Source organism: Odocoileus virginianus, chromosome 17, assembly GCF_023699985.2.
Source record: "Odocoileus virginianus isolate 20LAN1187 ecotype Illinois chromosome 17, Ovbor_1.2, whole genome shotgun sequence".
NCBI lineage: Eukaryota > Metazoa > Chordata > Mammalia > Artiodactyla > Cervidae > Odocoileus > Odocoileus virginianus.
The window spans coordinates 24025625-24039340 of record NC_069690.1 but is presented as its reverse complement, the minus strand read 5'-3'; the positions used below and the strand labels follow the sequence as shown (position 1 = coordinate 24039340).

General features: G+C 44.5%; 1 protein-coding gene and 1 pseudogene across 3 annotated transcripts in view; both read right to left on the bottom strand.

Moving 5' to 3' along the window:
• Positions 1-3242: 3242 nt before the first annotated feature.
• KIAA0753 (KIAA0753 ortholog) overlaps positions 3243-13716 on the bottom strand; it is a 56742-nt gene continuing 46268 nt past the window's right edge. For all 3 annotated transcript variants that reach the window (XM_020882850.2, XM_020882851.2, XM_070478912.1), the window contains one exon: positions 3243-4747. In XM_020882850.2, the coding sequence (XP_020738509.2) occupies positions 4630-4747 (118 nt within the window). In that variant the 3' untranslated portion in view covers positions 3243-4629. The remainder of the gene's footprint in view (positions 4748-13716) is intronic.
• Positions 6960-13709, bottom strand: LOC139039059 (small ribosomal subunit protein eS1-like; annotated as a pseudogene).

Below are 13716 nucleotides of genomic sequence, written 5' to 3'. Positions count from 1 at the left end.
GAGCCAAGCAGAGCAGAAGGGCGAGGTCCAGGGAGGGGGCAGTGAGGAAGGCTGGGGATAGGGGAGGGCAGGGAATGAGCAAGGTGAGAAGACACCCCAAGATGGGGCGTGGAAGGGCCAGGGGGGTTGGGGGGAGGGTTGCAATGGAAGCAAAAGTGCCTGGGAAGGCAAAGGCTGTGACAGAAGGGGCTCTGGGGAAGGGTGACTTCTGGATTGACTGGAATAAGAGGGGAGCAGCCCCTTCAGCAGCTCCCGGGAGAACCAGGGATCAGGGAAGGGTAGCAGGCACAGGTGTGGTACACATTTCATGGCAGTGGGACGTGGAGGATCCTGACCTCTGGCCACACCCACTAGGGCATTGGTGTGTGTGGGGGTGGGTGAGGGGGTGGTGCCAGCAGGCTCATGGCAGGAATGCATGGACTCAGCCACAGGAAAAAGTTCAGTTGGGTGGATGGTTAAGTCAGTCAGAAAAGTTGGTGAGAAGCAGCAGATTTGGTTCAAGAATAATTGATCAGGGTTACTAAGCAGATGGACCATAGAAGCAGCTAAGAGGACTCTGGGAAGAGCAGCAGATATAGGGGGTTTATCAGAGAAGGTGGAGGCAATTTGGGGGCTCCTTGCTCCAGGCTGAGGGTCTGAGGCCACATTTGAGGTCCTGGGAAGACCAGCGAGGCCAGAGTTACAGAGGCCCAGTGTTACAGAACTGGGCCCCCGGCAGGCTGGCAAGAGGGAGAGAGAGCTGGAGCCACAGAGCCAGCCAGCCTAGGGCCTGGAGCTACGCACCAGGTTGTGACCCGCCCTGATGGACCAGCTGATAGAGATCGCTTGGGGTCAGGCTGCAGGCCAAACTGGGATTTCCTGGGAAGATTATACCCTTGAAATACCTGGTAGAAGCCCTTCCAGGCCAGCCTGCATTAGGGTCAAGCAACTAATAAACCATGTAGTCAAAGCTATGGTTTTTCCAGTAGTCATGTCTGGATGTGAGAGTTGGACCATAAAGAAGGCTCATCCTGAAGAACTGATGCTTTCGAACTGTGGTGCTGGAGAAGGCTCTTAAGAGTCCCTTGAACAACAAAGCAGTCAGTCCTAAAGGAAACCAACCCTGAATATTCACTGGAAGGACTGATGCTGAAGCTTCAGGTTCAATACTTTGCTCACCTGATGCAAAGAGCTGACTCATGGGAAAAATCCTGATGCTGGGAAAGATTGAGGATAGAAGAGGCAGAGGATGAGATGGTTGAATGGCATCATGAACTCAATGGACATGAGTTCGAGCAAACTCCTAGAGATAGTGAAGGACAGGGAATCCTGGCATGCTATAGTCCATGGGGTCACAGACTCAGACACAACTGAAGCGACTTAGCACACACGCATGCACACTGCGCCAGAGAGGAAACTAGACTTCCCACCCGGCTTAGAGCCCCTTCCTCTCCTCGAGGCCCTGAGGGCTTCGCTCAGATCCTCACCCCTGACTTCAGACCCACTGGTGCCCAGTTCATGGCTCCTCCAGGCCCTGGCTCCAGCTGCCCACTCCTTGTACACACACACCGTCCCCACCCCTGTTTTAGGGAAGCTGGAACTGTGAGTGGAGGGAGGGAGGGGAGGCAGAAAGGATGCTCCTCACCATCTCCCCTCTGACCTCCAGCACCAACAGGCAGAGGGGGAAGGGACCCCAGCACTGAAGCAGTCATTTCTGCAGTCCCCATCTACTCCTCTGCCCTCTCCCCGAGCCCGGGGGCCCCCACGCCCACTCCGCAGCAGTTCTGGAAGTTCTGAGTTGGAATCCCCAATGCATTGGTGCCTCAGAGAAGGGATCCACAGTTCTTCAGAGGCAGCATCCTACAGCAGGTCACCAAGAGTTAACAAAGATTTTCCTGGACACCGCAGAGATATGTGATAGAGCCCCCATCCAAAACCAAAACCTATCCGAGGAAAAAATATGCCTCCCTTCTTTAACTCAAAACAATTTACAGAGCACTGCCTACCTGCTCCCAGGCTTCCCTGGAGGTTCCGAGGTAAAGAATCCACCTGCCAATGCAGCTGATGTGGGTTTGATCCCTGGGTTGAGAAGATCTCCTGGAGAAGGAAATGGCAACCCACTCCAGCCTTCTTGCCTGGGAGATCCAGAGGAAATGGACAGAGGAGCCTGGCAAGAGTCGGACATGACTTAGCAACAACTACATGGCTAGGCAGAGGCCTTGCCGTCAAGGAGCTGAACAGACAACAGACACGTTTTAACAGGCAAGACCTCCAGTGGCCAGGGCTGTGAAGCTGGACAGATCAGGGTGAGGAACACAGGAATTTCAGCATGTCTGTCCATTGGGACGGCCGATGTAACACAGAAATACTACACTCATGCATTTCTCTGTTTCTGAAAAGAACACTTAGATAGTCCAGGAGAAAACTGGAGGGGATTAGACAATGACCTATACAGGACCAGCTTTTGCTCATGAACAAATGCTAGAGGTTTGGGATAATTGCAAGGCTGTACACAGGAAAATTTTTATTTGAAGGATTCAACTTCCATTTTCAGATGAAGTTTTAATTTCTTGTGGTTATTTTTGTGTCTTCAAAGAATAAGCTTTGGCTGAGGAGATTCGCAGTGGGCCAGGGTGGTGGAGTAGAGAGCAGACCCAGAAGCAGGTGTAAGCCTCACCCCCAGGTATCAGAGACAGGGAGTAAGAGAGATGCTGGAAAGATCTGCAAACAAAGCAAAGGAGTCTGGACTGGACTCTGTAGCAGACAGGACTTAGCAAAGGACTGCTCCAGACCACAGCGTCTGGAGGGGTGGCGTCACACACTGAGCGCGGATAGGAAGAGGTAGGAGGATGCACTCAAGTGAACTCTCAAAACTTCAACAACTATCTTTACGGGAAGTAAATGAACCCATGCCCATGGCATTGCTGAACATAGGCTTGTTTGATCAGATTATCTCCCCATCCTGGGCCTTTTGATTCATCTATAAAATGGGAGTAATAATGGTATCCACCTCACACAGGTATGAGGATTAAATAAATTAATACAGCGAAAGCATTTAGACCTATGGTTGGTACATAGTATGTGCTCAATAAATGTTAGCTTTCATTATCATGTATTTTCTTTCTGGGGGAGGATGAGAGGTGGCAAATAATCCACTGCACTCATATTAAATATAAAAGTATTCTCAGTGGTTCCTGTAAATCCCATCTCACTTAGCCTGAGGGGAAAAAGGATATGTAAATTATTTTAAACCAACATGTAGATACTTTAAAATATCAACTTTATTTAAAAAATCAACAATAAAAACTGCCACACAAATTATCAATAACAGACACTTCTATCAATTCAAGTGTACATTATGTAATTCCTCAAATAAAAGACCTATAATTTCCCTTGAGGCCTTTTAAATTCTGAGGTTATATAAAATTAAGCAGGAAAACATTAACATTAAATGAAAATCAACTTTGCACAAGTAAGTGTGATCAAGCAGCTTAAATTATCACCTGAAATACTTGTACTTCAGAGACAAATCCCAGATGACAACACTGTATGTGCTATAAAAAGATTCACATTATTCCATGGGGTGTGTCTCGCATCACTCGTTCTCTACATTTCTTTCACCAAGGCCTCAGGCAAAAAAAGTGAGGGGAACTTTTTCCCGGCAGTGGCCTTATTTTAGACACATTCCTTTTCTTTTTCTGAATTCAGAGTTTCTGAAAGCACAAGAGGCTTTCCTCCTGGTAAAACGACTTATAAGACATTCGAGGGCTAAGCTGTCGTGGTTCTTAAGTTTCTTCCTGTCTTGGGGGAGACCCTGTTGTCTTCACACCATCCGGATCTATTCTGTCTTCCCACTCAGGCTCCCTCCCAGTGCGGAGACACAAGACACTGTGACATCAGCAGAGAGGAGAGTGAGCTCGTACCTCCGCCCAAACCCCAGAGAAGGCCAGCCTCTCCTGAGGTCCATAAACTTCCTCTGAATTCAGAGTTTCGTGTATCAGAATATGTCATCTCACAGCCACAGAAGACTTGAGGAACTAAAAATGTGAAGAAGCACCTAGCAACTGAGAATGAGAGGAGTGTGTGTTTACCGTTACACGCTGGCAACTGCCGGGTTCCTATTTTATAACAGAGCAGGGTTGGCAGCATAACCAAGTCCTGTGCTCGACAAAAGTCTGTAACCCAGCAGGACAGGTGTCCTGGGAGGAACTGTCAGAGCAGGAACATGAGCCAGGTGATGAGACCAGACGGTTACTGCTCTGGTGCTGGCATCAGGGCAGGCCAACAGCAACCTGAATCCCTGTGTGAAGCAGACTTAATCTATTACTTTTCAGAACCTTCAGATCACCAAACTGAGCCAGTGGAATGACCATAGTATTTCAATGGGAAAACTACACATTCAGAAAATATTATACTGTCATCAATTCACGCTTCCTGGGCACTCATAAATAGGACACACCCCGTCGTAAGCTACCAGGACCATTCGCTCTGACAATGAGAAGGCGCAGAGTGAGGCGCGCCCTTCCTCCCAGTGGGCAGCTCTCTGGGCCTGGAGGGACGCAGAGGACAAAGCTTTCCTGTGGCTAAAACCAAGCGGGGGGTGCCGCCCCTCAGCCACTGTGACACGAGGGGCCCCGCCTTGGAGAGCCGTCACGTAGCAGGTTCCAAGAATTCTGAGGTGAACACAGCTTCTGCGTAATCTTCACACATGTCCTGCAGTTCAGCAGCCACAGCCCCCAGGGCTTCGTCGACCAGCTCTTCTGAGAAGCTGAAAGACAAACAACAAGGCTAAAGGCACAGACAGCCAAGTATGGCAGCCGTTCTGTTACTCAGCTGAGGGACTTACCAAGTCACTTCTGAGATTTACATGGAAATTCAAAAGGCTAGGAATAGCTAAAGTATTTTTGAAGAAGAAAAACAAGGTGAGAGGTCTTGCTTCCGTAGACAGTAAGAAGGTGGTGCTTAGACTCCAAAGTCAGGCTCGATGCAGGGGCCTGTAACACCTACTAGATGGACCTCACCCTCGAGATGGCTGAAGCCAGAGGCGGCCGGACACTAACTGGCTGCGGCTCAGCCCACTTCCCACGGCCTACCAACTGCCCGACAGAAGAAAGGATGGGGGTCTTCTCCACGGGGCAGGGGCAGGAAGCTGCAAGTTTCTCTACACACACGCGTGCACGCACACACACACACAACACACACGCACAGTACTTCTGGAAACATCTCCTAAAAACAAGAACATTCTCTTAAATAAGCCTGATACAATTATAAAAATCTTAACATTAACATTCAAATAATACTATTATCTTGGAGAAGGAAATGGCAACCCACTCCAGTGTTCTTGCCTGGAGAATCGCATAGACAGAAGAGCCTGGTGGGCTACTGTTGATGGGTCACATAGTCGGACACGACTAAGTGACTAGCACAAGCACAATGCTATTATCCAACCTTACCTCCAGACCTTTTCAATTTCTTTGCCAACTGTCCAAAAGATGTCCTTTGAAAGAAAAGATTCTGTAGACTGTCCAGGATTCAACGGAGGATCACATGTGCAGTCAACGGTCAGTCACATGTCTTTAGTTTCATCTAGAATTGTTTTTCAGTCTTCGTCTTTTATGATCTTAATATTTTTTGAAGAGTAGAAGCTTTGTTTTTAAGAATGTCTCTCAGTGTGGATTTGTCTGACGCTTCCTCATGGTCAGGTTCACGTTCTATGTTTTGGGAACAAATGCCCAGAAGGGATGTTGTGTCCCTTCAGTGCATTATTTGTCTTATAACCATAAGGGCTGGTTTTTGTCACTTGGTCATGCTGATGTCTGCCAAGTTTCTACCCTGTAGTTACTACCTCCCGTTTGTAATTAATACGTATGTTGGAGGGAGATAATTTGAGACTATGTAAATATTCTGCTTCTCATCAAACTTGCAGAATCAATTATTACAAGGTTGACAACACTGATTTTCTAATTTCATCATTCCTTCTCTGTTCAATAGTTGGCATGCTACTATATAGAAGAGCTTTCCCTTCTCTATTACTTATTTATGAGTTTATGTATCCATTCATTCATTCGTATCAGCTTGGTCTTATGGATTCATATTATATTCAACAGCTTGTAATCTATCATTACTTATTTTGATATTCAGTGTCCCCCTGAATGGCCTGCAAGGAGCCCCTTCAAGTCAGCTCCCACATCCTCTTGACACGACCCCATCATTCTTTGAACACTTCCATTCTGACACAAAATGAAGTTTCAGGCTCATTTTATATTTCCCCAGCCCCAGTCTTGGAACTGGCCAATTCTCCAAGGAGCCCCGGCACCTTTTCATGGAGAAGAGTATTTCAGAAACCGAAACCCGGGCGCCAAGCGCGCTCGTTGCTCCTAAGTGTGTCCCTGCTTCCGGGTCCTCTCAGCGGACAGGCTCAGACAGACAGGTGCAGACGCACCACCCGTGTCTATTTCTGTATCCATCAAAAGCCGTAAGTCATAACTTCACTCTCACTTCAAAACAGAGGATTCATTCTGGCCTTTCCCCTGAAAACTGGCTCTCATTATTCATAATATACTTATTCAATCAGTACTAAAATACAGAGAAGGTAGTTTTAGAAATGTTAACCCATGCTACTGGGTAAAAGAAACCTACTAACATGTGTTTACAGTCTTTGTCTTTAGCCAGAGGGTACAGAGTCAAAATACTACATTCAAAAGTGACTAAGGCAAGTTCTTATCTGTATATATCCCATTAGTGTGGCTATTTCTTGCATATATAGTCAGTTTCTTTCTGTATTCCAATTTAGGGTTGCTCAACATCCTCCAAACCTTGTTGATTTGAAGGTTGATTTATATAAAACATTAACAGTTCCAAAAGTCAGAAGTATACAAAAGAGGAAATAAAGCTAAGTGTCCCTCCCCTTTTCCTATCCCATCTACCCTATTCCTGTCCCAGCTGTTTTGTGGTTTTGTTTTTTTTTTTTTTTTGGGAGCGGGGGGCGGCAGCTAATTTGACCATCTTTAGTCTTTTAATGGGTGTGTAAAGTGCTTTTTCATTAATGTAATTCTGATACAGTTGACCTTCTACTACTAAAATACTAAGTATTTTCTTTATGTCTATTTGTTCTTTCTTAACTTTTTTTAGGATTCTGTGATTGTTTTAATTTTTCACTTTTAATTGGGGTGTTATGCAGTATTTTACTATTCTTTTAGTGGCCACTCTAGATTACAATAAGCATCCTTGACTTAAAGTCTAACATTAATTGATATTCTTACCAGCTTCCCAGACAACGGAAGAACCTTAGGACACTAACTCTATCCTCTTCCCAATTTCTATGCTACTGTTATTATGTACTTCAGTATGTATTCATACAACCCCATAAGACATCAGTTTATTGTTTTATACAGTCAATATTCACTTGTCTACATATTGACTTTTTCTTAATTCAAGCCTTCTTGCATTTCTGACTTTTCATCTGTATGACTGTTTTTGCTCTGCCTGAAAAATACCCTTTCACTATTTCCTATGGTGACAGTCCACTGGTAATAAATTTTTGCGGCTTTGTTTAGAACCTTTCCTGCCTTCCTTCTTGAAGTACATTTCACTGGGTTTACGTACAGACTGGCAGTTTTCTCTTTTGGAACTTTACACCAGGGCATCCAGCCTCCACTGTTTCTGTCTGTCCATTTTCCTTCCTCTGGTTGATTTTTAAGATTTTTTTTCTCTTGGTCTTTCATTTTCCAACAATACTGTGATATATGCTACATATGGATTTCTTTTGTTTTTCTTGCTTGGGACTTTTAGAGCTTCTTGAATCTGTGGCTTGATGTCTAGTGTTCCTTTGGGGAAGTTATCAGACATGATCTCTTTGGATGACCCATTCCCTCTCCTTCCTCTCCTGCGACCCCAGCCACATGTGTATTAGACCGTGACCCTTATCCTCCATGCCCCTCATCCTCTCTCTTCATTTTCATCTTTTTGTGTGTCTCCATGTATCACTCATGGGTTCCCAGGTGGCACTAGTGGTAAAGAACCCACCTGCAAATGCAGGAGGCATGAGAGACCCAGGTTTGATCCCTGGGTCAGGAAGATCCCCTGGAGAAGGAAATGCAACCCACTCCAGTTTTCTTGCCTGGAGAATCCCATGGACAGAGGATTATAGTCCATATATTATATTATAGTCCAGGATTATAGTCCTGGGGGGCTATGGTCCATAGGGTTGCAAAGAGTCGGACATGACTGAGGCAACTTAGCACAGCACATGCTTCACTCTAGATATTTTCTTTTATTCTATGTCCAAGTCTCTGACTTTTTTCTCCCCCCACCCCCAAACAAGATATTTTATGTCACCATTAAAGTCTGAATTTTAAGCAGATTCATGGACTGGTGGCTCGTATCCATCAGTTCGTTCAACTTTAGCACCTGTCTCTTCCCCAGTAGCTTTCTCAGAATGACTACCTCCACAGGCAGCTCCATGAGTTTTCCCCATTCAAACTTAGGCCTCTTCAGCATTTTTACTTTTCTAACAATAATGTCATGGAGCTGATAAATAGATTGGCAAGCTTTTCTGCCTTTTCCAATGCTGTCTGGAATCAATTTACTGACCACCTCTTTCGTGTCACCGGCTCTCAGGTCACGATTTCCACCATCCTGTGGATTTAGTGAACCTGATGGTGCTGGGCATAAGAGGTCTTCCCAATCTTTTTGTTGCCTTTTTTTAGTAAAACCCACACAGAAGAGATGAAGCAAATAACTGTTGGTAGTCTTGACATCAACGCGAGCTTTAATCATGGTCTGCCATTTTTTGACCATGGAGCACATTTTGTCAGATCATATCATGGAAATTAATCAGACAGCTTTTGCCCTGAGCATCCACAGTAATTAGCTTGAATTTTCTAAATGCAACTGTATCAGTCACAGATCAGCAAGGCTCACTTCAAAAACACGACCCTTGAGGCCATCATATGTGATTTGGGTTGAGTTCTTGTGACTAGTGTTTTCCTAATATTTCTTATATTGAACATAGTTGGTTCATACATCATACCAATGTTTCTTAGAAAATGGGTCAACCACTTTCTTCTTGGCTCCCTTTTCACCTCCTTTCATAAGATGCTTACTCATGCTAACCACCATGGTGCTACTCAGAGAGCCAAAAGGCTCTAATTTTTTCTTTTGATGTGTCTAGTTTGTTATTAAGCCCATTTGATGAGTCGCTCATCCCACGAATGGAGGAGCATGGTAGGCTATAGTCCATGGGGTCGCAGGGTCAGACACGACTGAGCAACTTCACTTTCACTTTTCACTTTCATTTCAGAAATTGTATTTTTCAGTTCTTGAATGTCCACATGGATTTGGTTTTACTCCCAGGTCTCTGCCAAAATTCTATCTCTATGTACATAGTACGCACAGTTATTTTTAGTATCTGTCTGATGGCTCTAATATGTGGAGCTGCTGTGGGTCTGTTCTTGTTATTGTCATGTCTCTCTGCTGCCAGGCTTTTTTACCAAATATCAGACACTAAGTTTGAAAACTGCAGGAATAATTTAAATCCTAAGATGATGTTATAAATCTTCAGAGGAAAGTTAAGTTTGCCTCTGCTCGGTGGCCGTGAGGCAACAATGTAGAATCACTTCAGTGCGGTCTCAGGAAGTGAGATGAGGTGGAGCTGAGTGGAGTGCTGGTAGGGCCTGCTGGCATCCAGGTCACCCTTATTCCAGAGTGCCACCCTTCAGGGTCCCCATCAGAAGTGAGCAAAGTTCGTCAGGTCAGCCCTTGGCAAGCCCTTAATTCCCACCTCTATCCTTTGATCTGAAAAGACTACAGAATATGCCATTCACCTTCCCCCAGAACCAAAAATCCAGGGTCAGACAAGGGCTAACTTCCCTGGGTCTCTGTCTTTTCCAGGATCCTGGCCCAGTTATTCCTTATTACCTAGTTAACTTCCTGGTGCCTTCAAGCATGTATGTTTTATTTTGGATCTAGCTTTTCTATTAATAGTGATCCTCAGTGAGAGGGGTAGGCCAAATTACCAACTGTGTCCTTACTAGAAGCAAAAGTGATTACTTGTGCATTTTTTCGTTTTGTTTTTATGCTTGCCTTCCTTTGCTTTCTATATTCCTATCACTAATTCATCCCCAAACTATGAGAGAAACACAAATACATTCAATGTGTGCTCCTGATACAAGCTCCCAAGTACATTAAGTAATGTATCTGTTTTCTTCTTTTTCAACCTTTCTCACCCTGCCTTCCCTGTCTGGAAACTATTCCTCCTAGAGCCATCTGTCCTCCTATTCTAGACTAGTTGTTTTCTATGCTCACTGAAAAATTCTCTTGGAGGGACTTCCTTGGTGGTCTAGGTTAAGACTCTGCACCTCCTCTGTAGGGGGCCCAGGTTTGATCCCTGGGTGGGGAACTAAAGATTTCACATGCTGCGTGGTGCACGAAAATTTAAATTAAAAAAAATTAAAAAAAAAAAAAAATTTTTTTTTTTTAAATTCTCTTGAAAATAGCTTTTGCCCTTTTCCTGGAAGTTCCATGTTAGAGTCCCCAAATTTCCTAAATCCTGTCTTCCTCTTTCTCATGCTGATGGTAAACACACTCTGTAAGCTTACTGAGAAACTACATTTTTCGACACTTTGCTTACCTTAAACTGTCTTTATTCTATCCTTTTATTTGATAATTTAGCTGGGCACAGAATTCCAGGGTAAACTTTGGAAGCATGCTCTTATATCCTGTAGCAGGGCTGCTACTGAAAACACAACCTTCTCATTTCTGATTATTTGAATGTGCCCGGTTCTAACTCTGGAGCCTTGCATCATCTTCTCCTTACACGAGGATGCTCGCATTTCCTGTGCACAACATGTTGTGATGTGTTCAGTTTCATTTATTCATGCACTTACTCACCCACTCACTCGCAGTGGACAGCTGGTGAACTCTTTCAATCTAGAGACTAATGACCTTCTGGAGATTCTGCTTATAGTATTTCCTCAATAATTTTCCATTCCTCCTTTTCCCCTCTTCTCACATTCTATAAATCCTGTTATTCCAATGTTTTCTCTGTTATACTAGCCTCTGTAGCTTTCATGGTTTCCAGCAAGTTTTGGGATCTCTTGGTGATCTGTTCTACTCAAGAATGAGAATTTCAACTAAGCCTCCTATGTCCTGACTCCCTTGCACCCATGCATCCCCAGTGTTTCTCCTTCCTGAGTCTTACCAAGATTTTTCTGCACAAATCAGCTTGGTTCTTGGCTCCACCCTCATCAGGTTCTTGGCTCTCTCTGGTCTGGTAAGTCATTGCCCATTTGTCTAACTGCTTCATGGCTTCCAAAATTTTCCTGCTGGTTCTTATTTGCTGTCATTTATGGTTTCACGCCTTTTATTCAGTCTTTCAGTGACATACAGTGGGATAGGACTACAGGGACTGAGATAAATCATATATTCAGTCTGTTCTTTTCAACCAGAAGTCTCCTGATTTGTTTTTCCAACTAGGAATCCTTAAAGAGTTTGCTGTCATTAAAAGCATCATCACTTTAAACTTTTCCTTTCAGAATGATGCTTTTATTTACATCCAGTTTATATTATCTGCCCCTTCTGATCACTGGAATAGGGCTTTTCTCCAGGTGAAGGGAGGCATGGAGACAGTAAAATAGAGGGAAAACTCAGCTGATTTCTTCCTCACCCAAGAGGCTATCAGACAAAGCCAACTGTCCTTGGATATTTCTTCAAGATTAGATCAATACACTTCTCATCTTTGGAACACCCAAATAAGAAACAAGAGAGATCAAAAACAGAGCTAGAATATTTAGATGTGCTGTCACTTGAGGGTCAAGGACAAGAAAAGGGAACATCTGTGAAACTGAGGCATATTTTAACAACTCTAACCTCTGTATCTTACCCTATGTGTCCTCACAGGGGGAGAGAGCTTCCCCCTACATCTACAAAACAACTGTAACAAAATGTATCATTAACCAAGTGGTAAGAACATAATACAGGGAATAGTCTACCTTCTTTAGCTTATTTTAGATTTCCCAAGATACCAGTTAGCCTAGTCAATCCTAACAGGCTCTGTGCAAACCAGTGGGCATGCTACAGGGCTGCAGGTTGATGCATGGAAGCAAGTCAAGTTTACTCTACTCTCCTCCCCAGAAAATACACGCAGTATCTCAACCAGAACAAAGGATCTCATATGCTTCAAAGGGTACGTATATTATGAGAAGTCCTAGGACTTCAGGTTTGACTTAAGGGAGTGGACATGTGATTATCTCTGATCCCACCCAAATCCCCACCAAAATAAAAGGAGATAAATGAAAACATGAAACTACATGGAGAAAAAGACAAAAGTAGATGAGACATGTAATCAAAACGACTCAGCAGTTCAGAGGAAATACAGAGGAAGCAGAAACCTCAGGGTGCATGGAGGAAGACACCAAGGAAAAGCAAGCTGATCTGTCTCACAGAACATCAGAAAGACTTGAAGTAAGAGAGCCAGGAACCAGGAACGTGGAAAGTATTGGGTAGGAGATGAGAACGCAGATTAAGACTCTGCAGGATGAGCTGGTAGGCTGATGGGTCTCTACCCCTGCTCATGGCAGCTACGTGACAATCCCTCCTTCACCCCCACAAAAGAAGGGAGGCATATTCTTTGGGAAAAATAAACCAGGAATTTAAAACTCAACCAAATCATCAGTCAAGTATGAAGATAAAACACTTTCACACACGTAAGTCTCAGGAACTGTCCTGTGATACACAGGAGGGATAGGCTCCCTCAGAGCAAGGGAGTAAACCAGGAAGGAGGAAGACGCGTGGGAACAGAACACAAGGACCCTAACACGGGAGGGAGACTCTCATGCTCAGCGGTGATGAAGACACGTCCCAGGACAAGAGCCGCACCACAGATCTACAAAGTGGTTGGGCCAGGCTGGGGTAGAAGGAAAGAGTGTCTCAGGAGAAAGAGTAGGGGTGGAGGTGAGATTAACCAACACATCGAATCATGAGGAAAATTATATTGAGAGGTGTTGGCTAGAATGTGAAGAACTTGAATAATATATTAAAAAAATAAGCAACTTAAAAGGAGGCAATTATTAACTCCTGGAACACGTTTGAAACCTGTTCAAGAAAGATGTCATAAGAGTATATTCCAGGTTCACGGATAAAAATTATCTGCACATATGTAATAAAATGATACTCTTAAGGAATTTAAATTTGAGCACTATTTCTAAAGAATGAATCTGCACACATCTTTCAATTGAATATTTACATGAAAGAAGGCTACCCATTCTTCAAGTATCTAGCAGCAGTGGGACTGTTTTCTGACTCCACAGAACTCCCCTTCTCAGGGGAGGCGACAGCCAGAAGGAGAAGGTTAGGTGTAGTGCAGTCTATAGACCCGCTGTCCTAGTGCAAGTCTGACCTGACCATGAAGATGTCAAGATCGCAACTGCTTCCTGCCCAGCCATAATTCACGTTCTCTGATGACGATGACCTCACAACACCAACAGGAAGCCTGCCCTGAATGAAGTTTCTACTCTTGGCGGAAGGCAGCGGTATGCTCCTCGGGATGGCATCAGCCATGCTGTTCTCCCATGTCCTCTCCCTGAAGAAAGGCACTTGGCAGAGAAAACCTGTTCCCCAGCCCCGGAGCAGCCACTGGAACTCCAGGGCCCCAAAGCTCGGCCTGAGACCTTGGCCAGGCCTTTCTGCAGTCAAGTTAACACATGGCACCCTGTTCCTCAACAGAGCACAAGCCCTCCT